Here is a 22139-nt window from a genome sequence, read left to right as displayed (position 1 = left end):
CACATACTTCCCAGGGTTGTTGTGACGATGTATTGAAATAATATTTGTAAAGTGCTTAGCACAGTGCCTGGCACATTATAGGTACTATGTAAAGGGACCCTGCCCCGCCCCAGGGGCGGAGAAGAAGACTAGTATAACCAGGAGCCCATATATGGTGATAAATGCTGTTGGGACTGATGATTGGGCGAGAAGGGTCGGGAAGGGCTATAAAGGCCCTAGGGCGGAAGTAGGGGAGAGACGCGAGACGCGATGTAATCAGTGGAGAATAAACACCCCCCAAAAAACTCCCTCCGCTCTCTGTCTGGTGATTGTTCCCCTCAAGGGGCCGGTGACGACCGAAGACCCGGATATGGGTAAGTAGAGGACCGTAGGGCAGGTGAGGATTCCACGGGCAGAGGGACCCCGGCAGTACTATAACTAGGTATTATATTAAAATATTTAGCAGTGTCTGACATGTAAGATAAAGTACTACTTAAATTCTTATTCCCTTTCCCCAGTGCAAAGGTCATTCTCCAAAGTAGATCAAACAGAAGCAAAATAAGAGTATCTCTGTTCTCATGTTATCAGTTATCATTGACTCATCCACTCAAAAAAGACCCCTATGTTTTGAACAGGTGCTTGCTCAGTATGTGCCTGAGAGATGGATTTCTTGTCTTGAGCACAGGTCACTGGATACAGATCCTGAGAAAGGGATATGTGGCTACCTCATCATTTCAAAGGATTGGGAGTCATTGAATCAGCTGCTGGTTGCTCTGGGGGGACTCTTTCCAGCTACATCCTTCTTGGAAAAGCTGACCAAAGTCAGGAGGATGAGCTTTGCATTCCTAGTTGACCTCAGACTGCAGATTGAGAGGAACATCAAATCTGTTTAGCAGTCCCATAAGTCTCTCCAGAATTTTTCTTAGCTCCTAGCACAGTATGAAAAATGTGATAGATTATAGTTTATGTTTTGAGTATGTGTGGTAGATTACAGTTTATGTTTAAGTATGTATTAATGCATATATAGAAGTGTTTAGTGTTTTAAGCATTTTTTTGTGGTAGAGAAAATAGCTGTCCTATACTTATCTACTATTTTGTACATTGAGCAAATTTTTCAGAAGTTATTATTATGTGCTATTACACCCTTTTGGGGAGACTCTGGACATGAATCACACCCCAGTTTTGTTGAAGATATTTTCCCCAAGACTCTCTGGTGGGGGGCATAAGCAAGAGAATTTGAAAAAAAGCCTGAATCCCCTCTCTTTAAGGTCAGGCTCCTCTCAGGACTGAATCTGACTGACCTATAGGGAGCTCTTCTCTGGAAAGGGCTACAGGTTGTCATCAGCAATCAACTGTCCCATTCATCCCAAACCAAGGCTCCATCCCTTCTTGGATCCTCCTTTTCCCTTCAACATAGATTTTAATAAGAGAGGGCAAAAACAAATAGCTTTTTGTTGTCTTTAGCTTCCCTTGTAAGCTTCAGTTCATTCTGAGTTTCAGCATGTTACCACATTCACAAAGTAATGGGGAATGTTGGGGGCAGGACACTAGCAATTAGGGGTGGGACTCATTGAGCTTTTAATGAATGTAGGTCTTCTAACATTATAGAGGATATTGCATACTTGCAAAAAAGGGAGTAGAATGTCCTCTAGTCATATACAGAGATTGTACAACTAGATTAATTTGACTGGAATATTCAGAACTAGAGGAAGAGTACTATACAGTAAGTTGAAAAGATAGGCTTGAGCAGATTTTTACAGGCTTTACAAGGGTCAGTATTTAAGCTACTGTTTAAGCAGGAATTCTTCATCTTGGGTCTCTAAATGTGTTTCCATAATATTTTTATGACTAAATTTTAATATAGTTGATTTCCTTTGTAATTCTATTGATTCCTTCTGAGAAGGAGGTCCCTAGGCTTCACAAGGTGTTCAAAGGGGGTCCATGACAGAGGAGATGTTAAGAATCCCAGTCCTAGAGTTTCATCGATGGAGAGTCTCCAGGGCTTAAAAAGTATCAATTTGGCAACTGAGGAGAATGGATTGGAGAAGAAAGCCTCAAAGCCAGGGAGGCCAATTAAGGAGGGTCTTGTCACTTTCTGGCAAGAAGGGATAAATGTCCTAGGCTTCCTTCAACTTTCAGCAGTGGGCCATGGCCAGTATTCCTGACATTTGTCTTGCCACTGGACTCTGATGCCTCTGGTCAAGAGTGACACGGATGACTTTGTGCAGCTTTGCCTCACTTAAATCCGATTCACTTACGAGTCAGGACATTGCCCTTGTGATGTCATTAGTCCTATTGGGAATGAATGACAAACAACAGCTTTTCAGCTAACATCTCATTATCTTGGAGAAGCTTTAAGGTTAGTCCCTTCTATTGAGATTATCTCAAATTTATCCTGTATTTATCTTGCATATATACAAGTAGATGTAGCTAGATGGTGCAGTGGAGACAGAACAAATCCACCCTCAGACACTGGCAAGTACCCTGTCTCCCTCAGTTTCCTCATCTGTAAAATGAAAACAATAGTATGTAGCTCCCAGGATTGTCATGAAGATAAAATCCTATTTATGAGGTGCTTTGAAAACCTTAACGCACTATATAAATGGTATTATTATATACACATGTATATGTCTTGGCTCTTCATTTGTTGTCCTTCGCTCTTGAAGAGGACCCAAAATGACATCACCATGCTAAAGTCAGGTTTCAGTGTGTCTGACTATGACTGATCAGAATAATATGAGCTCGGAATGTTCTACCACAGGCTGGGCACAAACAGTTCATGTGAACATTTGGGGTGGATTCTCTAAATTTACACATCCTGTGCTTCCTTTGTGCTGTTTCAATTCTGCTTTGCTCATAGAGCACAGCACCTTCTCTGAAGTGGGCACCCCATGCTGAGCAGTCCTGTGCCAGTGCCTCCCATGTCACACAATTCCAAAGTTCTTGAGAGAGACCTTGCGAGTGTCCTTATATCGTTTCTTCTGGCCACCATGTGAACACTTGCCCTGTATGAGTTCTCTGACACAGTTGCTCTATCAGCCACCACCACACCATCCATATGTGGAACCATTGGTTACAGCAAATGGAGAAGTTTTGAATGCTGTGGATAAATTCACTTACCTTGGTAGTGTAGTTTCCAGGGATGTACACATTGATAATGAGGTTGACTCAGGTACTGCCAGAGCTAGCTCAGTGTTGGGAGGCTCCAAAGGAAAGTATGGGAGAGAAGAGGTATTAGACTGACTACCAGACTGAAGGTCTACAGAGCTATTGTGGTGACCTCATTGTTGTATGACTGTGAAATCTGGACAGTCTACCAGCGCCATGCCAGGAAACTGAATCACTTTCATTTGAATGGTCTTAGGAAGATCTTGAAGATCACCTGGCAGGATAAGGTACCAGCCACTGAGATCCTAAAACTAAATCCTAAATCCTGAACTAAACTGCCAAGCATTCAAATTCTGCTTCTGAGAGTACAACTCTGATGGGTTGGTCACGTTGTTTGAATACAAAAGGTATGCTTGCCAAAAAAAACCCATATGTCTTGGTACATTATACATGTATGTCTTATTTGCATGTTATATATGTGTGTGTGCTTTGCATGTTGTTTGCCTTATTTGCATGTTACAAAGCAATGTGTATATATGCACCGTTTACACATTATACATGTGTATATGCCAAAGTGCGTGTCTTGTTTGAACACTGTCTCTACTGTTGGACCGTGAGCTCCTTTGGAATAGGAACTGTTTCTGCTTTTCTTTGTATTCTCAGCTTAGCACAGTATTTAGCATATATTGGCCTTCAGTTAAGTGTTGCCCAACTCTTCCTGATCCCATTTGAAGTTTTCTTGGCAAAATAATGGTTTGCTGGTTTCCTTCTCCAGTTCATTTTCCAGATGGGGAAACAAAGGCAAACAGGTTTAAGTGATTTGCCCAGGGTCACACTGATAGTGTCAAAGGCCAAATTTGAGCTCAGGAAGATGAGTTCTTCACCTCAGGCCCAGCATTCTATCCACTGAGCCACCTAGCTGCCCATTTAGCACAGCGTAGGTATTTAATAAATGTTGGTTGACTGACAAAGTCTGAACTAGGACGGAGGTCTTGTGAATGATTCTTTCAGTTTCAGAGTATTAGGTGAAATGAGTTAGTTAATAAATATACCTTATTATCTGCCTTTTAAATTACTCTTCCATAATAAAATACAATTTTCAGGAGGCAAGTGTGACCCTAACAAATATGGCGCCTCAGCCCAAGCCACGTAACACCACCTAACAAACATGGCTTCCATGGAGAACGGAAGCTGTAAGCCCAAACAAAGATGGAGAAGGAGGTCCAACAGCTTGGCGGAAGTTACGTACAACCGCCCCGCCCCGTCCCGTCCCGCCTCCGTCCTGCTGCAGAGAAAACGCCACCACAGCTGCAGCGATGGCCCGTCCGCAGCCCCTGAAGAGGCTGGAGCTGCGGGATGACGCAGCGCTGTTCGAGGCACATGGAGCGGAGGAGATCCGCGGGCTGGAGCGACAGGTACGAGCGGAGATCGAGCACAAGAAGGAGGAGCTGCGGCAGATGGTGGGTGAGCGCTACCGCGACCTGATCAAGGCGGCCGACACCATCGCGCAGCTGCGCCGAGGGACTGCTGGAGGCCGTAAAGGCGACAGACGAGTGCTGCGCACACCTCCGCCAGGAGAGCCGCGCTACGGCTACAGCTGCAGCTACTGCGACGTCGCGCCCCCCCAGGTCTCGCCCCTTTCCATGAGCCCCGCCCCCTAGTGTCAGCTCTGGGCTCCCTGCAATTGACCCGAACGGGGCATGCCCGCCCCCTTCCCTCTAACCCCGTCCCCCTCCCTCCCAGCTCTCATTGTGCGGGAGGGACCACCCCACTGGACCCCCGCATGGGGACCACTTTTCATCCGGGGATTCCATTCTGTTCCACCAACACCTGCTCTGTACCAGGCTTAGGAAGAGGCAGCCCTAGCAGGGAGGGCCAGCCTCAGTCCTGGCCTCTAAGCAAAGGCCCGTGATTATAAAGCGCAGGACAGTCGCCAGTCCGCAATGGTGGAAGGAAGGAGTTTCCTTTGAGCCGGATTCCGAACATGATTGAAATTCCAGGTCTCGGCCAAAAAAAAAAAAGGATGTTTAAGGCTTTGGGTTAGGTTAAGTAAATGAAGAGAAAAAATCTGGAAGGATTGCCCTGCCTTCAAGAAGTTACCTCCTGCTGAGGGATTCCTATTAGCTAGAGTTTTTAAAGGGCTCTTTACAAATAGTAAATCCTCACCACACCCTGGGAGGTAGGTGCTATTATTCTCATTTTATGGGTGAGGAGACTGGCAGATGTTAAAGTGACTTAATCAGGGGCACCCTGCTAATATTAATGTCTGAGGCTGCATTTGAACTCAGGTCTTCCAGACTCTAGGTCCAGTGCTCTCTCCACACTATACTAGCCTAACTGAAAAGCCAATATATAATGACAAAGAAAGCAGGGAGGAGAGAGGGCTAATAAGCCCTAAGATCAGGAAAGACCTGGTAGGAGGTACCCTGGAGAAAGCTTGGGATTCAGGGACCCTGAGGTGAGGAGCAAATGTTTGCAAAAAGCCAGAGGGTATGTGGGATAATTTGACTGAATGGAGAGTTGTGTGAAAAGAAGTCATGAAATAAGGCTGGAGGAAGGAGGTGGGGGTCGTTGTGGAGCACTTTAAATGCCAAGCAGGGGAGTTTATATGCCATCCTAGAAGCAAATGGAAGTCACATGGAGATTTTTGAGTAGGGAAATGACATGGGCAGATCTGTGTTTTAGGAATATCGATTTATCAGCCGTGCGGAGAATTGATATGAGGGCTGAAACTCTGTAAGCAGAGAGGACAGTGAGGAGCCCATTGCAGTAGCTTAGCCAATAGATTAAATGAGGAAAGTAGGAAGAAGGAGATGGAAGGGAGATGGAGGTAGAAATGACAAGTTTTGGCAAATAATTGACTATGGGGTAAGAGAATGTAAAGAGTGTAGGACCTCTAGGTCCTCAAGTGGGACCCTTTGACTGAATCCAAACTTCACAGAACAAATCCCCATAATAAAAGGATTTGTTCTGTAAAACTTGAACTCAGTCAGAAGGCAGCACCCAAGGACCTAGAAGGCCACATGCTACTTCAGTGCCACAGGTCCCCCACCTCTGGTCTAGGCAGACCTCTGGGTTGGGCACCTGGGTGCCTGGAGAGATGGTGATGCCCCGTAGAGTAATCTGGAAGTTCATTCAGAAGAGGGGTGGATTTGAAGGGACCACTAATGGAACTCACCTCTTGAGTTTATGATGTCTCTTTGAAACATCTAGTAGGCTATTGTTGATATTAGATTAGGAAAATGGGCTTGGATATAATTATCTTTATATGTTACTAATTATCTTTATATGTTCATTGAACCTATGAAAGCTGATGAGTCACCAGGTGAGAGAATATAGAAAGAAAAGAGAAAAGAGTTTTAGACACAGTTCATAGGCATGATGTGGATGATGAACCAGTAAAGGAGACTAAAATGGAGCAGTCAGGCAGATAAGAGAATAACCTGGAGAAAATGATGTCATAAGAACCCAGGGAAGAAAGAGCATTAGAGGAAGGAGAAGGTAGCCAAATGCTGAAAAGGGATCAAGGAGCATGAGAAGAATGGGGAAAATGTCATTAGGTTTGGCAATTAAAGGGATAATTGGTAATTTTGGAGAGAGCAGCTTAGGTTGAATATTGAGGTCAGAAGCCAGATTGCAAAGGGCTGAGAATAAGTGGGAAGAGAGGAAGTAAAGGTAACCAGAATAAACTTTTTAAGTTCTTTCAAGTAATTTGAGAAAGTGAGGAAAAATATATGATGATAGCTTGCAGGGATGGTGGGATTTAGTGAGGCTTTTTTAAGGGTGTGAGAGATACAGAATGATAGTGTGGGCAGTCTGCTGGGAAAGATGGGAAGGGCATATGTAGAAGGGTTGGCCTCTTCCTCAGACACCAGAACAGGCCTGCACAACATAGGGCCTTCGGGTGCTTTCAACCTATGAAAGGATTTTGGGCAACTAGCAAAAAATATAGGGTTGCCACTGTGCACTCTCTTGTTTGTCATGTGATCTACAGCAACCAACCATCTTCAGTCTGTCTCTAGTCTAACCTATCTGTGGCCTGAAGTTTAGCCTATATTTTGGCCCCTGCCTGCTGCCTAGTTGTGCAGGTCTGGACTAGAGCAAGAGAAGAAATAGTGGGGGATGATACCAAGATGAGAAGGGTGAGCTCCTTGAAAATGACCTTGATTTCTCTCGATACAGTATAAAGGAGAGAACCTCAACTGAATGGGATAGAGAGGGGTGTTATGGGAAGTTTGAGGAGAGGTTTGGAGCAGCTGTTGTGGAGAGTGAGATAGGTCATCTGTTGGGGAGAAATGAAAGGATTGTTTTGCTGGGAGTGAGTACCCAGTTGAGATTAGAAGACAAATTTGTAGTGAACCCAAGAAACGTGACTCCCTCAATTTCCTCTAGCTTCATTCCCCTGCAGGTAAGAGGAGTGGAACTGGTAGTAATTCAGGGTTGGGATTTGTAAGGGTAATTGTGTGAGGGAACCAGGGATTGGAGCTGATTAGCACTTCTCCCTCTTAAAATAATTTGTATTTACTTGTATAGAATTTAAACTCTTGAAGGCAAGGACTTCTTTTGATTTTGGTATTTCCAGCTTCAAACACTAATCTTTAAGTGCCTATGCACTTAAAAAATGTTTGTTGACTTGAATTCTGTGAAATATGGCTCTGGAAAGCTAGTCTTTGATAAAGCTCATTGGAATTCAAATAGAGCTATTTGACTATGCCTTTAAACCCAAATCACTCTGACTGTGGTCGGCCAATAATAGATCCCAGCCTAAGCATCACTTGCTCATTGTTTGGGTTTTGATGGCTCTGAGTGGGTTTCATTAGACATTGTTTCAGTTCGGTTCATTGGTCAGAAACCGTGGGTCTTCCCCTTCCAGATTAAGTCTTTTGTGACGACTAACTAGGTTGTCTTTTGCCTCAGAGGGTAGGCTTATAGATTTGGGCATTCTCTGCATAAGAAGTGATTGTTGAAACTGAGATCGGATGAGACCTAAGAGCAAAGAAAGAGAAGAGGCCTGACCCTTTGGGTCATCCACATGTAAGGGATTGGAGGAGGAAAAAAAACTATTGAGGAAGACAAGAATATTCAGAGGTAGGAAAAAAAGCGAAGATATTTCCCAAGAAACCCAGAGGAGGAATGTTGACACAGCAGCCAAATTTATATTCCTAATTTCTTACTTAGAAATTTTCATGACTTTTGATTGCCTCTAGGAGAAAATATAAAATTCTCAGCCTGACATCTAAAACCTTCCACAATCTGACTGCTCCCTACCTTTCTATTTTTATTTCATTGATTGCCTCTTCATTAGTCAAACTGGCCTGCTGGCTGTGCATGGGATTCCAGCTCCCCCCTTTGCTGTCCCCCGTATCTGGATTGTTCTTCCCACCTCCAAATGTCAGAATCCCTAAGATTCCTTCAAAGCACAGATCAAGTGCCTTCTGCCTGAGAGGCCTCGCCTTGCATTTACACTTACTGGTTCTACCTTGCATTTGCTTGGAAGTATACAGTAGACTGTGAGCTTCTTGAGGACAAAGGCTGACTTGGTTTTGTCTTCACAACTCCAGCACCTAGCACAGCACTTGATCATGGGTGCACATAGGTGCTTGATCAGTATTTGTTGAATTGAAATACTGATGAGTCAAGGAAAATGATGTGATGGAGCTTTGACATAAAGATAGATGGGAGAGGAACTTGACTTTTGACATTTTCGTGTGTGTGCGCGCGTGCGTGCATGTCCATCTGTCTGTGTGTGTAACTGTGAGGGGAAGTGCTGCATAGCTGAATGCAGTGTCATTTGGCTGCTGATCTTCCACAGAGCCAAGCTTCCACGTCCATCAGAGTGGATAAGGACATAGCCTGCATGATTCAGGTTTGTTGCCCAAAGTTAGTCCCCAGGCTTCACACTGAGTGGCAGGTGACCAAAGTTTGGGCTCTCCCATGTCCTTGGTTTTTCCTGCAGCCGTCCCAGGAGAAGTTCTACAGCATGGCTGCTCAAATCAAGCTCCTCTTGGAGATTCCTGAGAAAATCTGGAGCTCCATGGAAGCCTCTCGGTACCTGCATGCCACCCAGCTCTACCTGCTGTGCTGCCACCTTCACAGCCTGCTCCAGCTGGACTCCACCACTGGCCACTATACCCCTGTTCTCGCCCATTTTCCGATACTTGTGCGTCAGGTGGCAGCAGCCAGCCACTTCTGGTGAGTCATTGATGCAAAAGATTTTTGGAGCCTCACAAATTGTGGGTTATTCCTTTTCTCTTGTTTAAGACTCTTTCCAGTTGTTTCTCAGGGTTCTGCCATTCTCTTGGATTGGTTTGAAATCCCACTTACCTTTGTCATTTCCCTTACCCTTTCATTTTATTTCTTCCTAGGTCAACCATTCTGCATGAAACCAAGATGATACTCAGATGCCAGACTGTATCTGACCAGGCAGTTGCAGAGGCCTTGTCATCGGTCATGCTCCTAGAAGACAGTTCTCCCTGCCCCCACAGATTTCCTGTTAGACAGGAAGGCAGCCATTCAACAGCTTCTCAATCAGCCACACCATGGTAGGCTTACCTTATTTTCCTTCGAGAATTGATCCTTATAAGCTCAGAAAGAATCTTTCTCTCAGATTATTTCTGACCACAGACTTCCACAGATGTACATGTAAAATGAAATTCTTGTCAATTTCAGTAAACGAAGATGTTTTCTTCTTGTAGGTACTGGTATCAAAGCTCAGATTTGTTCATTAGTGGAGCTGCTAGTCACAACTCTATACCAGGCCCATGCCCTCTTCTATACCTTGCCTGAAGTTGTGCTGCCTGATCTGTCCCTGCCATGCGGCCTACTCTTCTCCTCCCTGGACACCGTCACAAGCCAGCAGCTTGCAGGTGAACCCCCAGTCCAGCTTCCTTAAGAGAATGGCATAATATGATATCATTCCATTTCAAGTCTGATTTACTTCTCTTTCACACTCAGGCACAGCCTCCTTATCATATCTGTTTCTCAATATACCTTTAAGTACAATGGCTCCTCCTTCTTTTCTCAAGGACATTAAAAATCATAAAGCCAAAAGGGACTTTATGATGTCATTTGGTCTGTGTCCCTACCATTAGACATGATTTAAATCCAGAGGAAGGAGTTGTCTACTGACTATCTTCAGAGAATATCTGAAGCACAAAGGAGTGGGAACACTTCCAAAGTTTCTATGTTTTTAAAAATCAGACTTTTAATTCTGATTTTTCATATTTGAATTCATTATGTACCCCATGACCCATTTTGATGGCTTGCTAACTCCTTCCTAAATAACAATATTTGATTCTTGTAGCCATCCTGGTATGTACAATCCTTCCTCTTCAGCCTGTGTCAGGAAATAAATCAGGTTGGAGGCCATGCCTTGCCAAAGGCAGCCCTGCAGGAGATGCTAAAAGGGTGCCTGATTCAAGTATTAGCAGGCTATGAAAAGCTTTCTGAAGAGAAGACAACAAAGGTATGTTGTAGGGGCTCATCTCTGCCTAAAGCATGTCTTGTGTTTCAGTAGCTCTGATGGGGAGTTCAGACATTTAAGTTAAAGCTTTCAGACATGTTTGGCAATACCTTTAGGAACACTTGGGTCAGGTACCAATTACTATAGAATATCCAAATATCTTTTTCACCCAGTCAAAACCTTTTCCCAACCATGAGTTTCTAGCTGGTTTGCATTTTTAAAAATGTAAAGCCACTCTCCCATGTATTCTTCCTTTTTAAGCCTATGCATACCCAAGTTTGATGCTGATCAAATTCAGCTCTTGGCTATATCTTTCCTACTAAGTGACTATGTAATTCCCATTGGTAGGTAGTTTCCTTCCCCCTTATTAGATATGCCTCTTTTCCTTAGTCCTTAAATTGTCACATAGGACTCATTTGACCTGCCAGTACAATATTGTAATCCTGTTACAAATTTGAGGCTTTAACTTTTAGACCAAGGTCTAACCTTTTATCTAGAAATTGGAATTTCAGTTTAGAAGTCTTTTTCCTTGAAATATCAAAATTTAACTTGCCACCCAAGACTAATTCTGCATTAATTAGTACTCTAATTAGTATCTCTAAACTTTTTTAATAGCACATGCCTGTTGGTAAAAAAAATTGTTGAGCACACACTCCTAGTATGTGTAATTTACTTATAGTAAATAAAAAATAAAAAGTATATACATATACTACTGCATTAAATTATGTACATTATAAAAGTTACACAAAAATAGAAATCTTAGAAGGGTGACACAGATGAAGTATTTGATCCTAGAGGCAATGAGCTACTATAAGTACCGTGTTTCCCCGATAATAAGACCTATCCCGAAAATAAGCCCTCCCCTTACTGTGCAAGATTCCTCTAAAATAAGCCCTCCCCCGAAAATAAGCCCTATTGAGATTGCTACTGTAGTGAAGGTGATCCCCTGCGCTACACGCTACATTACGGTACCCTCTGTATGCACCACCCCTCCCCCCCCGTGAAACGCACGCCACGCTCTGAGCTGCATCCAGTCAGAGCTGCAGCAGTGAGCGTGTCATCCTGTTCTTCCCCAGTGATTTGCTTATTGAATAAAGGTACATTTTTTTGTTCACATTTACCTGTTTATTAAAATTGCTGTCAATATTCAATAAAATAAGCCCTCCCCTGAAAATAAGCCCTCTGGTGTTTTTCTGTCCAAAAACTTAATAAGACAGTGTCTTATTATCGGGGAAACACAGTAGGGACTGACATGCTCAGACCTGAAGCTTTTGGCATTTACATGGAGGATGACTTGGAGAGGGGAGAGATTTGAGGCCGGGACAATTAGAAGGCTATTGTAGTAGTCCAGGTGATGTGGTGAGGGGATGAATTAGGGTAGGTGGCCTTTTGAATAGGTTAGGATGAAAAAGATGTGACAGAAGAAACAGCAAAGTATGGAAATGATTGGATATGTTGAGGGAGGGAAATATGGAAGAAAAAGCAATGCAATCTTTGATCTTTCATAACTCATCCATTTCTGCTTATTCTGTATAGTTCACCGTCCCTTCTAAAATGAAGCGGCAGGAATGGATGGGGGATGGCGCTGGTTCCTCTCATTCTCCAGACACTGGGATGAAATACAGGGGGAATGGAGTTATGGCATTTTCCCATTAGCACCTGTGTAGCAGCTGCTGTGGGGGACTCAGGTCTCACTGATGAGATGGCACCTCGCTCTGTAAAGAGAGTAAGTGAGGCACAGTAGAAAGATTTGGTGCTAGGAACACATCAGCCCTACAACTGGGTAGGGATCAACATGTCCCACTTTGGAGACCACTAGGTTAATGAATGAATGTTCAGTGTGCCCACATAATTCCTCTTTGGGTTTGGGGAAAACAATTTGCAGAAAGAAGGTACATTCCCAGTAACCCAGAACAGGGCGCTGCAGCTACTTTATGATCTGCATTATCTCAATATTGTGCTGACAGTCAAAGAGGTGAAGAGTGGTTGAAGTAAACAAGGCTCCAGGTATTGTGCCTTAGCTTTGAAAACTAAGTGCCCTCATTGCTAATGAAATAGTGGTCATATGGAATATGGCTGCTAAATTCTAGATTATAGGGTGTGGTAGGTGTACAGAGAAAATAGGTTATCTGAATATTATCACAAGTCTGCAAACCTTAAGAGTGCAGTTTGGCCCTCTTGCTCCAAAATTAACATAGAATGTAGTCTGACCTCCTGAGGTTAATTCTAGTTGTGGAGGCTGTTCTGCATCCACCTAGGGGATAAATGGTGAGCTACCATTTAAAAAGCAAAAACAAAATAGAACAAATCTCAGTACTGGGTTTTCCTAGGACATGTTTTTATAAAAACCTAGGACATAGGTCTTTATAATAACTTTCTTTTCAGCATACTGAAAAGCAATTCTCATTCCAGTGTTTTCTTTTCCAGAATCGAAAAAGTAACAGACTTCTTAGAAGGTCTCATAGATCCTTTTGACCTAGATGTCGTTACACCACACCTAAACAGCAACCTCAATCGATTGGTGCAACAAACTTCGGTAAGTCAAGATGGAAACATGCTTCTGTCTGAGCTAAACCTAGTGTTGGAGAGCTCAGCTTGCAAAACAAACATGTCAGAGCATTTGGCAGTACACTACCAGCTGCCTCTCAGATGAAGAGTGGAGGAAAAGCCAAGCAAATCCTCTTTCTAGTTAAAGGTGAATTCCATGTCCTTAGCAGATACTAAGCTTGAGACAGGTCAAGTTAAATCTTAACTCAGATGATCATTACAAAATCCTTCCCAAATGGTTGCATATAAAGGTTGACCTTTAAAAACTGCAGCAAAGAAAATACTTAACAAAATACAAATAGTTTTCTGTGATCAGTGAAGAAATCCCTTTTAGATTTCGTTTTCTCAACTCAAAGCAGGAAAAAAGTTCAGAGGCAATATTTAACCGAAAAGAACATTTCCATACTTTAAGAAGGCAGGACCCCCATCTTAATTTGCCTTGTTTTTTTAAATTTCCCAGGTTGTATTTGGATTGCTAACTGGTACTGACAGTTTTCTGCTCGGAGCAGCACCTTCAGCTCCCAAGAACCCCGTAATGTACTGCCACTGGGATCACATCACATCAGGTAATCTTTCACATGGGACTTCATCTAACCCCTGGGGTTTTCTGGTGACTCTTCTGAAACCTCTCCATTCCACCTTTCAGGTTTGGACTTCTTCCACTTAGCACAACTAGCACGAGAAAGGCTAAGTCCACTAGCCAAAGCACAGAACCCAAAGACCAGGTTAGTGAGCACAGCATCTGAAACCTATATCCAGTGGCTCTCCCTCCTCACTTTCCATCGAACTTTTGGGGGATCTCCCTCTTAAATACTAAGAAAGAAATAAATGGCAACATGCACTAATGCTGCATTTAATGGTGGCGCGATACAAGTACAAGATCTCACTAGATTGAGCTGATAGATGTTTAAAAAGACGATTGTGTTTAGACAAAGAGAGTATTTTAGGCTGCTAATACTATAGAAAATTCTGCAAAAGATAGGATGGAGTTTTATTTAGCATACTAGGGAGGGGGCTAGTTACATAACCAGCCCCAGAAAATGGTTGTACTCATTTGGAAAATAGAAAAAACTTTTTATCCTCCACAACATATTTATTAGGAGGAGAACAGGAAATTTATTGCTTTTTCAAGCTGTTTTTTCCATGCAGGAAAGCCTGCAGCAATCTTACTGGGCTATTTCAAAACAAACCTGTTCTCACCCCTTAGTATCTATACTATCTGTTTGCCCTGTTCTATAACTGAAAAGCAGGTGTTAATTTTGTATTCTTTTTCCATTCTCTGCAGACTAGTCCCTTAGGGCCTTCCTCCTAAAAACTTTTAGATCTTACATGTTTTTTAAAGGATGGTGAGAGGAACCGAGAAAATACAATCCTCTCCACCTCCTCCCCCACCCCCAACAATTAGACTTCGATTTAGACAAAATTATGCCCATTTCTCTGGTGCCATAATTTTCTCAGAACATTAAAACTTCCTCTTCAAGTTGCCAGCAGTGGGAAGAAAGTGTATTTAAGCTTGTTATTTTCCTTAAAAATTTGACTTAGTAGTTTTGTCACACAAGCAAAAGTTAATACCAGTCAAGAGTAGTTCTTTTAAATCCAGTCCTTTTTCTAACCTTACCTATTAGAGGGGAATGTCCTCTCACTAGCAATCCCAATAGATTTAAGATCTGCTTTTATGTGCTTGGGTGACTTTCAAAACAGAAGACTGGAGTGGGTAAGCAGGTAGGAGAATCCTGGTAGAATCTAAGGCACATTCCTTTCTATCTAATGGCAGGTTGCATTTCCAACACTCCCCAGAACAGATGACATGATGCGTCCTGATTCCTTCTTCAGACAGCTTGTCACAGAGAAGGAAGACATATCTACACCATCTCTTTTCAAACTTAGTTGGCTCTCTAATATGACTAAATAAAATGAAGCAACTTATCTGGACATGCCTCTCCTTTTCTAAATAAATATTACCATGTATTTATTAGTGCCTCTGCTAATTTGTTTCTAAGTTCCACCAATTTTTGTGGTTTCGTTAAGGATATGTGGCCCCCTAGTGACTATTAAAAGGTACTTCAAAATATTACATCGAACCTAAGCTAACAAATAGTTCTACTGTACCTGTTATGTTAAACACCAGCTAAGGTTGCTTAGTCTATACCATTAGTCACTGTGGCTTGCTAGACACAACAGGTGGAATTATCACAAAATCAAATTTAAGCTAACGTGCATTTGTGTCTGAGACAAAAGTTCCAATACTTCTTGTCTTTCAAAGCTGTGCAGTGTTTGCTAAGAAACTTGAAATCTAGCTTTTGGAGGACTGTACAGAGAAACCCACAAGGGAGCCTCAGTCTACAAAGAAACAGATGAAAGGAAAAGCTCAGGAAGTGAATCCTGTTCTAGCAAAGTGGCAGGAAGTGAAAGACCAGCTCCTGGAGCAGAGTCTACTGGGATACTGGCTTTGGAGCATGGCCATCACAAATGTAAGGACAGGGGAGGCAGTCTCCCATCCAAATACCAACCAGGCCCGACCCTGCTTAGCTTCTGAGATAAGCCTAGATCGGGCGTGTTCAGGGTGGTATGGCCGTAGGTGCCCAGACCTTCGCCTGGCAGCCCCAAGAGCTGGTGCCAGGGGTACCCACCGGGCTGCCAGCAGCTGTACTGCAAAGCCCTGTCTCTCTCCCCAACGCTCGCAGCTCTGGGCCACAGCCTGCTGCCCTCACTGCCTAACCAGGCCGGCTAGCCCGCTGACGCACCCCGCCACTCGCTGGGCACCCACAGCTGGCCGAACCCTGGCCCTCCTCTGCCCACCCCCTCCTCCTTGCAAACAGCCCTGGCCCTTGGCCATGGTGTGACCCTGTGCCCATGCTGCCTGCTCCGCCAACTTGGCGGCCCCTCCCTCAGTGCCAGGCCGCAGGTCTCGGCGCTGTCTTCCATCCCGTCCCCAGGCCATGGGCCACAGCCCGCGCCAGCCAGGCCCTTTGTCCCCCACTGGCCGGCTCCCACGCTTGCCGCTGTGGGCAACGCTCCACCGAGCCTCGCGCCTCTTCGGGCTCACTCCAGTGGCTGGCTAAGAGCCCCCCTGCATCGAGGGGAGGCGGGGGCCACTCCTCCTTCATTCCACTGGCCCTGCCACGCTTGAGGGACTCTTCAGCCGGACCCTAGCGTGTGGGCGTCCCTAGGCGCAGCTCATCTGGTGGTCTGCCCCCTTGGCTTGGGGGCCCTGGCTCGCCAGGGAGCATCCTAGCCTTTCTTGGGGCCCCAAGCGCTGACTGAGCTATGCTCCAGGGCCCCGGGACGTGGGCCCGCTTCCCAGAGATGCTTCCACTAGCCACCCCCCCAAACCAAGTACATACCCAAAGAACAGCCAGCAAGCAACAAACATACCACAGCAAATGAGTGAGTCAAGCCCCTGGGCTCAAATGGCCAAATGTAGCCGCGCGAAAATGAAGGCCGCGAAGGGATGAGTGGATCAAGGAGTGAGGGAAGTCAGGGGAAGTGAGAGTGCAAGTATGTGGGCGCATGAGAGAGACAGGGAGAGCCGGAGAAAGTGAGTGAAGAAGTCCATGCAGAAAAGGAGGGCAGGGTGCTTCTCGGTGAAAGGTGGGGACGGATGGGCATGGGGATGATGCGGAGCAGGGACCCCGCTGAGACAGCGTGTGGAGGCACTCGGCCACCCAGAGCGTGAGTGCAGGGCCAGGCACGAGTGGACCTCCAGGGAAAGGGGGAAAAAAAAGCCTACAGCACCCGGTATTCCCAGGTGGTCTCCCATCCAACTACTAACCAGGCCCAACCCTGCTTAGCTTCTGAGATCAGACAAGATAGGGTGCATTCAGGGTAGTATAGCCGTAGACACCCAGACCTTCGTCTGGCAGCCCCAGGAGCTGGAGCCAGGGGCGCCCACCGGCTGCCAGTCTCTCTCCCCCAACGCTGGCTCCTGTCAGACAATGAAAAATGTGCCGTATCATGTAAATCGTTGATTGTACCATTTCACAGGGAATCTATTTTAGCTATATTTTACTTCAGAAAAACAGATGACAATAAACGGTATGTTTTGCCTGTGCGTCAGTTCCTGAGTGCTGCAGCTTTTCGTACTATCCATCTGAACATCTTGTGTAGTCTTTGTAAGCTTTCTGAAGACTATTATCTTTACTTTGAAGGACTTTTAAAAACTACACCTCAGTTTGAAAAACTAGTATCTAGTTTTAGTGGGACATATACCGTGTTTCCCCGATAATAAGACCTATCCCGAAAATAAGTCCTCCCCTTACTGTGTAAGATTCCTCTAAAATAAGCCCTCCCCCGAAAATAAGCCCTATTGAGATTGCTACTGTAGTCAAGGTGATCCCCTGCACTACACGCTACATTACGGTACCCTCTGTATGCACCGTCTCCCCCCGCCCCATGAAACCGTGAAACGCACGCCGCGCTCCGAGATCATCCAATCAGAGCTGCAGCAGTGAGCACGTCATCCTGTTCTTCCCCAGTGATTTGCTTGCTGGCGCCATTGAGAGCAGTGCCGCGGAGGACAGCTGAGGCAGGACAACATAAGCCCTCCCCTGAAAATAAGCCCTCTGGTGTTTTTCTTTCCAAAAAAAAAAAATAATGAGACAGTGTCTTATTATCGGGGAAACACGGTATCTAGTGGGACAAAGGTGAGGTTTAGAATTCCATCTTTAGGAGAACAACGCCAGTATTTAATCTAAGGATACTTTCATTCTCCTGAATTAAAATGTGATAAATAGAATAGTTATTTGCTGAAAAAGCAGTACAAGCCAATATCTACAAGAATCATGCTTCAAGCGCTTGCTGCACCTGGTTTGGATGCTGAACAAGTCACACACTCCATCAGATAAGCCTCCTTTTGGACCCAAAGGCCTCTCCTACTTTGGTCATATACTATGGCTAAATAATGCAAGTTCATCAGGAATCCAGTCTTCCAGACTTTCAGCTGCTTAAACCAAGGCTCCTTTCATTTTCAGAAGATGGTGAAGTAGCTGTTTCATTGAGTCTGAGGCGTTTTGATTCTGGAGAACTGCAAAGAGTGTCTTCAGGTATCTCTACAATATTGAGAAGCATTAAGTGTGTGGTTATGAAAAGTCCAAAAGAATGTAAGCTTCTTGAGGAGTTAAGACTATTTAATTTTTGTACTATGCTTTGCATATAATAAGGTGCTTAATAAATTGTCTGTTGAGGAGAAACTAAGAACTTCTTAAAGTCAGATGTAATTTATTTTAAGAAAAACAAATTCAATATCAGTAAAAGGATGAATTTTGTGGAGGAATCCCAACTAGACTAAAGTGGCAAATACAGGTACAATCTTGATAAATATTGACTCCACCCCATCTAAAAGTAATTGCCCTGGGGAACTGGGAACACAGGTTAGCTTCTGTGATAATTCCATCCATAATCTATGCTGAGTTAATTATAGGGAACCAATAAGTATTAATATGCATGACAATTTTAAGAAGTTATACCCTTCATCACTAGAGGATGACCTGATAAAACTAACAAAAGATAGTAATTTTCAACCCAATGGAATTTTAAAAATCTCTGGTTTAGTTAAACAACTAAAATTTACCTACCTTCTGCAGATGGGATAGAAGCTGAGTTGCTTTGTGGAGTGCATGTCTGAGCATCTGTCTTTAAGGCCATTAAGTTTATTCTCCTAAATTAAAAAAAATAAAATGATAGGGAACATAGTTGATTAATGGATAGGTATTCATTCTATTCTATTCATGTCTGATAAACAAATGTATTTTCATTTTTTAGGAAACAGCAGAGCTACTGAATAATTTTATGCTTGAACTTTCAGCTGAGAATTATGCAAGTATCCTTAAAATGAAATAAAGAGTTTGGGAAAAAGAGCATAGCCTGGAGCTCCCTTCCTTTCCCCTAGAAGTTTACTAATGATAGACCATTCAAATTATAATGACATCTATTAGACCTGTCTATGAATAAAAGCTTATAAATTCTTAGCTTGCCTTAATAATTTCATTCTTCAAAAAATGGAGAAGGCGGTGAAGAGAAATGGCCCTGATCCTGACAAAGCAGTAGAAAATATGGGAAAATTTGGGAAATTTGCGATAGTAGGAACATGAACCCTAGCTTTTAGAAAATTTTAAAGGATGCAGAGAAAGGCTAAGTAGAATTCTATTACTTAAAATTCTATAGGGAAAATCTCCCCAAGCAGAACAAGTTCTCGAGGAGGAAATAATGAATATATAAAAAGAAACAATTCAAATGACAAAGGAGTGATGTTAGGAATTCTAAAACTCAAGATGAGCTGAAATTGGTGACAAATATCAACAAAAAGGGCTGGTGACTTAAACTTAACTTTGCTTTTCTTAATTCTCACTTAAGTTTAAATATTCTTTTCTCATGTCCTTTCCTATAATGCCTGGGATTAATATATCACTTTAAGGCTTGTCAAGTGATTTACATAAATTATGTCATTTGAACCTCACAATAACCCTATTAAGTTGGCTTTATTATCATTATCCCGTTTTATAGATGACGAAAACAAGATATATGCAATTAAGTGACTTGTCTAGGGTGATGCAGCTCTTAAGCATATGGAGCAGAATTCAAACTCAAAACTTTCTGACTACAAGTCTAGAACTCTATCCACTATGCCAATCTAGCTGCCATCTCCAAATATCATTCTCTCTGGCAGAGAAAACAGAAGCAAAGTATGCATTAAGCCTTTTATCCATTATCAGTATTTCACTCAATCCAAGTCGTGATCTATTCCTTTAGAAAAAAAAAAACCAGTTCTAGGGGCGGCCAGGTAGCACAGGGAGTAAGAGCACCGGCTCCAGTGTTGAGAACACCTGGAGATCGAATCTCGGGCTCAGACACTTAGCACCCACCCAGAAACACCTGGCCGTGTAACCTTGAGCAAGTTACTTAACCCCAATTGCTTAGGGGCGGCCAGATGGCTCAGCGAGTAAGAGCACCAGCTCCAGTGTCGGGATGACCTGGATCAAATCCGGGCTCAGATACTCAGCACCACACCCAGAAATAATAACTGGCCGTGTAACTTTGAGCAAGTTACTTAACCCCAATTGCTTTAAAAAGAAAAAAAAACATTTCTTAATGTAATCTTGAAGAGAGGGCTCTAGGGAAATGTGCCAGGGGTGTGCCCTTGGCCCTTTGTTCAATATTGACTTGAATGAAGTTATAATTGGCACATTAGTCAAATTTGAAACTGCCACTAACCTGGGAGATAGACAGTCATATGATGAAAGACCAAGAAGGTCCCATAATGACGTCAACAGGCTAGAAGAATAGGCAGAAAACAGTTTGTGTAAAAAAAAGACCTGGGGGTTTTAGTGAAATGAGAGCTTACTACAAATTAATGGTGTAACATGACAACAAAGAAAGTTAATGCTATCGTAGGCTGCATTAAGAGAGGCAAAATGTGCGGGACACAAGAGGGCACTATAGTCTTGTGATATTCTCTTGTTAGCAAATCTGTAAGTTTTGGCCATCACACTTTAAGCAAAGCATGGGAACAGCAGAAAAGGCAGATCAGGCTCAAACTGTCAGACAGTTAGTTATCCAAAAGTAAGAGGAGCTGCCTCAGGAGGTAGTTTCCCCTCACTTAGAGGCCTTTCTGCCTGCAGCACAAACAACAGCCAGCACTTCGGTTACAAGCCCTATAATACTAAGGCAATAGAAAGCCATTAATGCATAGGACTAGTTGTCAGAGATAAATTGTTATAGCTAGATCACAAAAAAACTCGGATATGTACTGAAACACAGACAGCTTTATTATAGAAACCTCTTATTTTTAAGGTAAAGTTAGGGTAGGGATGCTATAGACATTCCTGCATAAGTACAGTGTGGACTAGCTGACTACTTGAGGCTCCTTTCCACTCTGTAATTCTATGAAGAAGAATGCTGAGAAAAGAATAAAGTGAAAAGATCTGATCATAGGAGAGGAATAAAGAAAGTGGTGTGCAGTTAACCACCATTACTGGTTTTCTCCTCACAGCTCTCCAATCTTTTGGGGGAGTTTGTTTTATTTTGACTCTGTTTTGGAAATTCATCACTTGGTTGTATTGGGGCTTTTCTGCAGAGCAAGGTTATCTCCGAGGAAGAAAGTTAAAAAAGTTTTAGTTTGTAAAGCACTGGATGGAATACCCACATCGATGAGATCATGGGTCCACTGAAGTATATCTGAGCTAAGCAAGAAGGAAAGGGAATTGCTATTTGAAGAGAGCAGTGTTATGATGAATTCAAATTCAATTAAGTGGTTCTCCTGCCTATGGCACAAACAGCAGCCAGGCACTTTGGCTACCAAGCCTACAGTACAACAGCAACAGAAGGCAGCTGGCACATAGTATTTGTTGTCATAGATAAATTGTTATAGATCACATAGATCACAAAGCACTGCCATCTATTAAAACAGAGACATCATTGTAGAAACCTTTTTTTTAAGCAATGTTTGTTGTCATTTTGTGCTATTATGTGTCTTCTCCCCCTCTCCCCAGTGTTTTATAATTACAATTTTCTATACTGGCTAACTTTTTTCTTACCGGGGAGTTGTCTTACTCCAAGCTTTTAAGGTATTCAATGTAATTCTCCGGGGTTGGGTTGACTTTATGTTCTGATTACAAGCCTGCAGAGTTTTCTTCTCTTCTGAGGACAGATTCAGGGAGCTTCTATTTCCAAGAGGTCTCATGGGTGAGTCCTTGTTCATTGTTAGGGCTGGAGACTGCCTGTTCTGAAGGGGTGTGACAGAATTGTTTGAATCTTGGTTTCTATTGGTAGGGGTTCCTTCCACTGGCCTAGGGCTTGGGGATGTCACTCGATGTATCTGATTCTTGGCTTTCTTCTCTGCTGTATTAGGGGTTCTCACATTTAAAACAGGTTTCTCCTTTAAAGGCACTCCAAGTTCATCCTTCTCAAATGTCACAAAGGAGCAATACCCATCTGTAGAAGAAATAGCCAGGAAGGCCCCATCACTGGACCTTTTTTTTTTCCAAAGAAGAGAAGAAAATGAGAGAAATGTTTTATGAAGCTTGTTGCTCTACTTGTTGAGAAAAGA

At 43.3% G+C, this 22139-nt stretch overlaps 1 protein-coding gene and 2 pseudogenes across 1 annotated transcript in view; 1 reads left to right on the top strand and 2 right to left on the bottom strand.

Annotated features, from left to right (window-relative positions):
- The first annotated feature begins 4199 nt into the window (after positions 1–4199).
- Positions 4200–15068, top strand: LOC138151311 (conserved oligomeric Golgi complex subunit 1-like; annotated as a pseudogene).
- Positions 15069–16819: 1751 nt separating this feature from the next.
- Positions 16820–16938, bottom strand: LOC138151531 (5S ribosomal RNA; annotated as a pseudogene).
- Positions 16939–17084: 146 nt separating this feature from the next.
- CHAF1B (chromatin assembly factor 1 subunit B) overlaps positions 17085–22139 on the bottom strand; it is a 34519-nt gene continuing 29464 nt past the window's right edge. The window contains exons 12-14 of the mRNA XM_069075084.1: positions 21628–22062; positions 18670–18752; positions 17085–18144 (exon numbers count right to left, since the gene is read on the bottom strand). Coding sequence (XP_068931185.1) covers positions 18032–18144; positions 18670–18752; positions 21628–22062 — 631 coding nt within the window. The 3' untranslated portion in view covers positions 17085–18031. The remainder of the gene's footprint in view (positions 18145–18669; positions 18753–21627; positions 22063–22139) is intronic.

Source organism: Petaurus breviceps, unplaced genomic scaffold (assembly GCF_028583685.1).
Source record: "Petaurus breviceps papuanus isolate PSGF00001 unplaced genomic scaffold, PetGlider_PUasm1.0 90897, whole genome shotgun sequence".
NCBI classification, from domain to species: Eukaryota; Metazoa; Chordata; class Mammalia; order Diprotodontia; family Petauridae; genus Petaurus; species Petaurus breviceps.
Note: the sequence above shows the minus strand (reverse complement) of the source record. Positions and strands in the feature narration are given on the sequence as shown.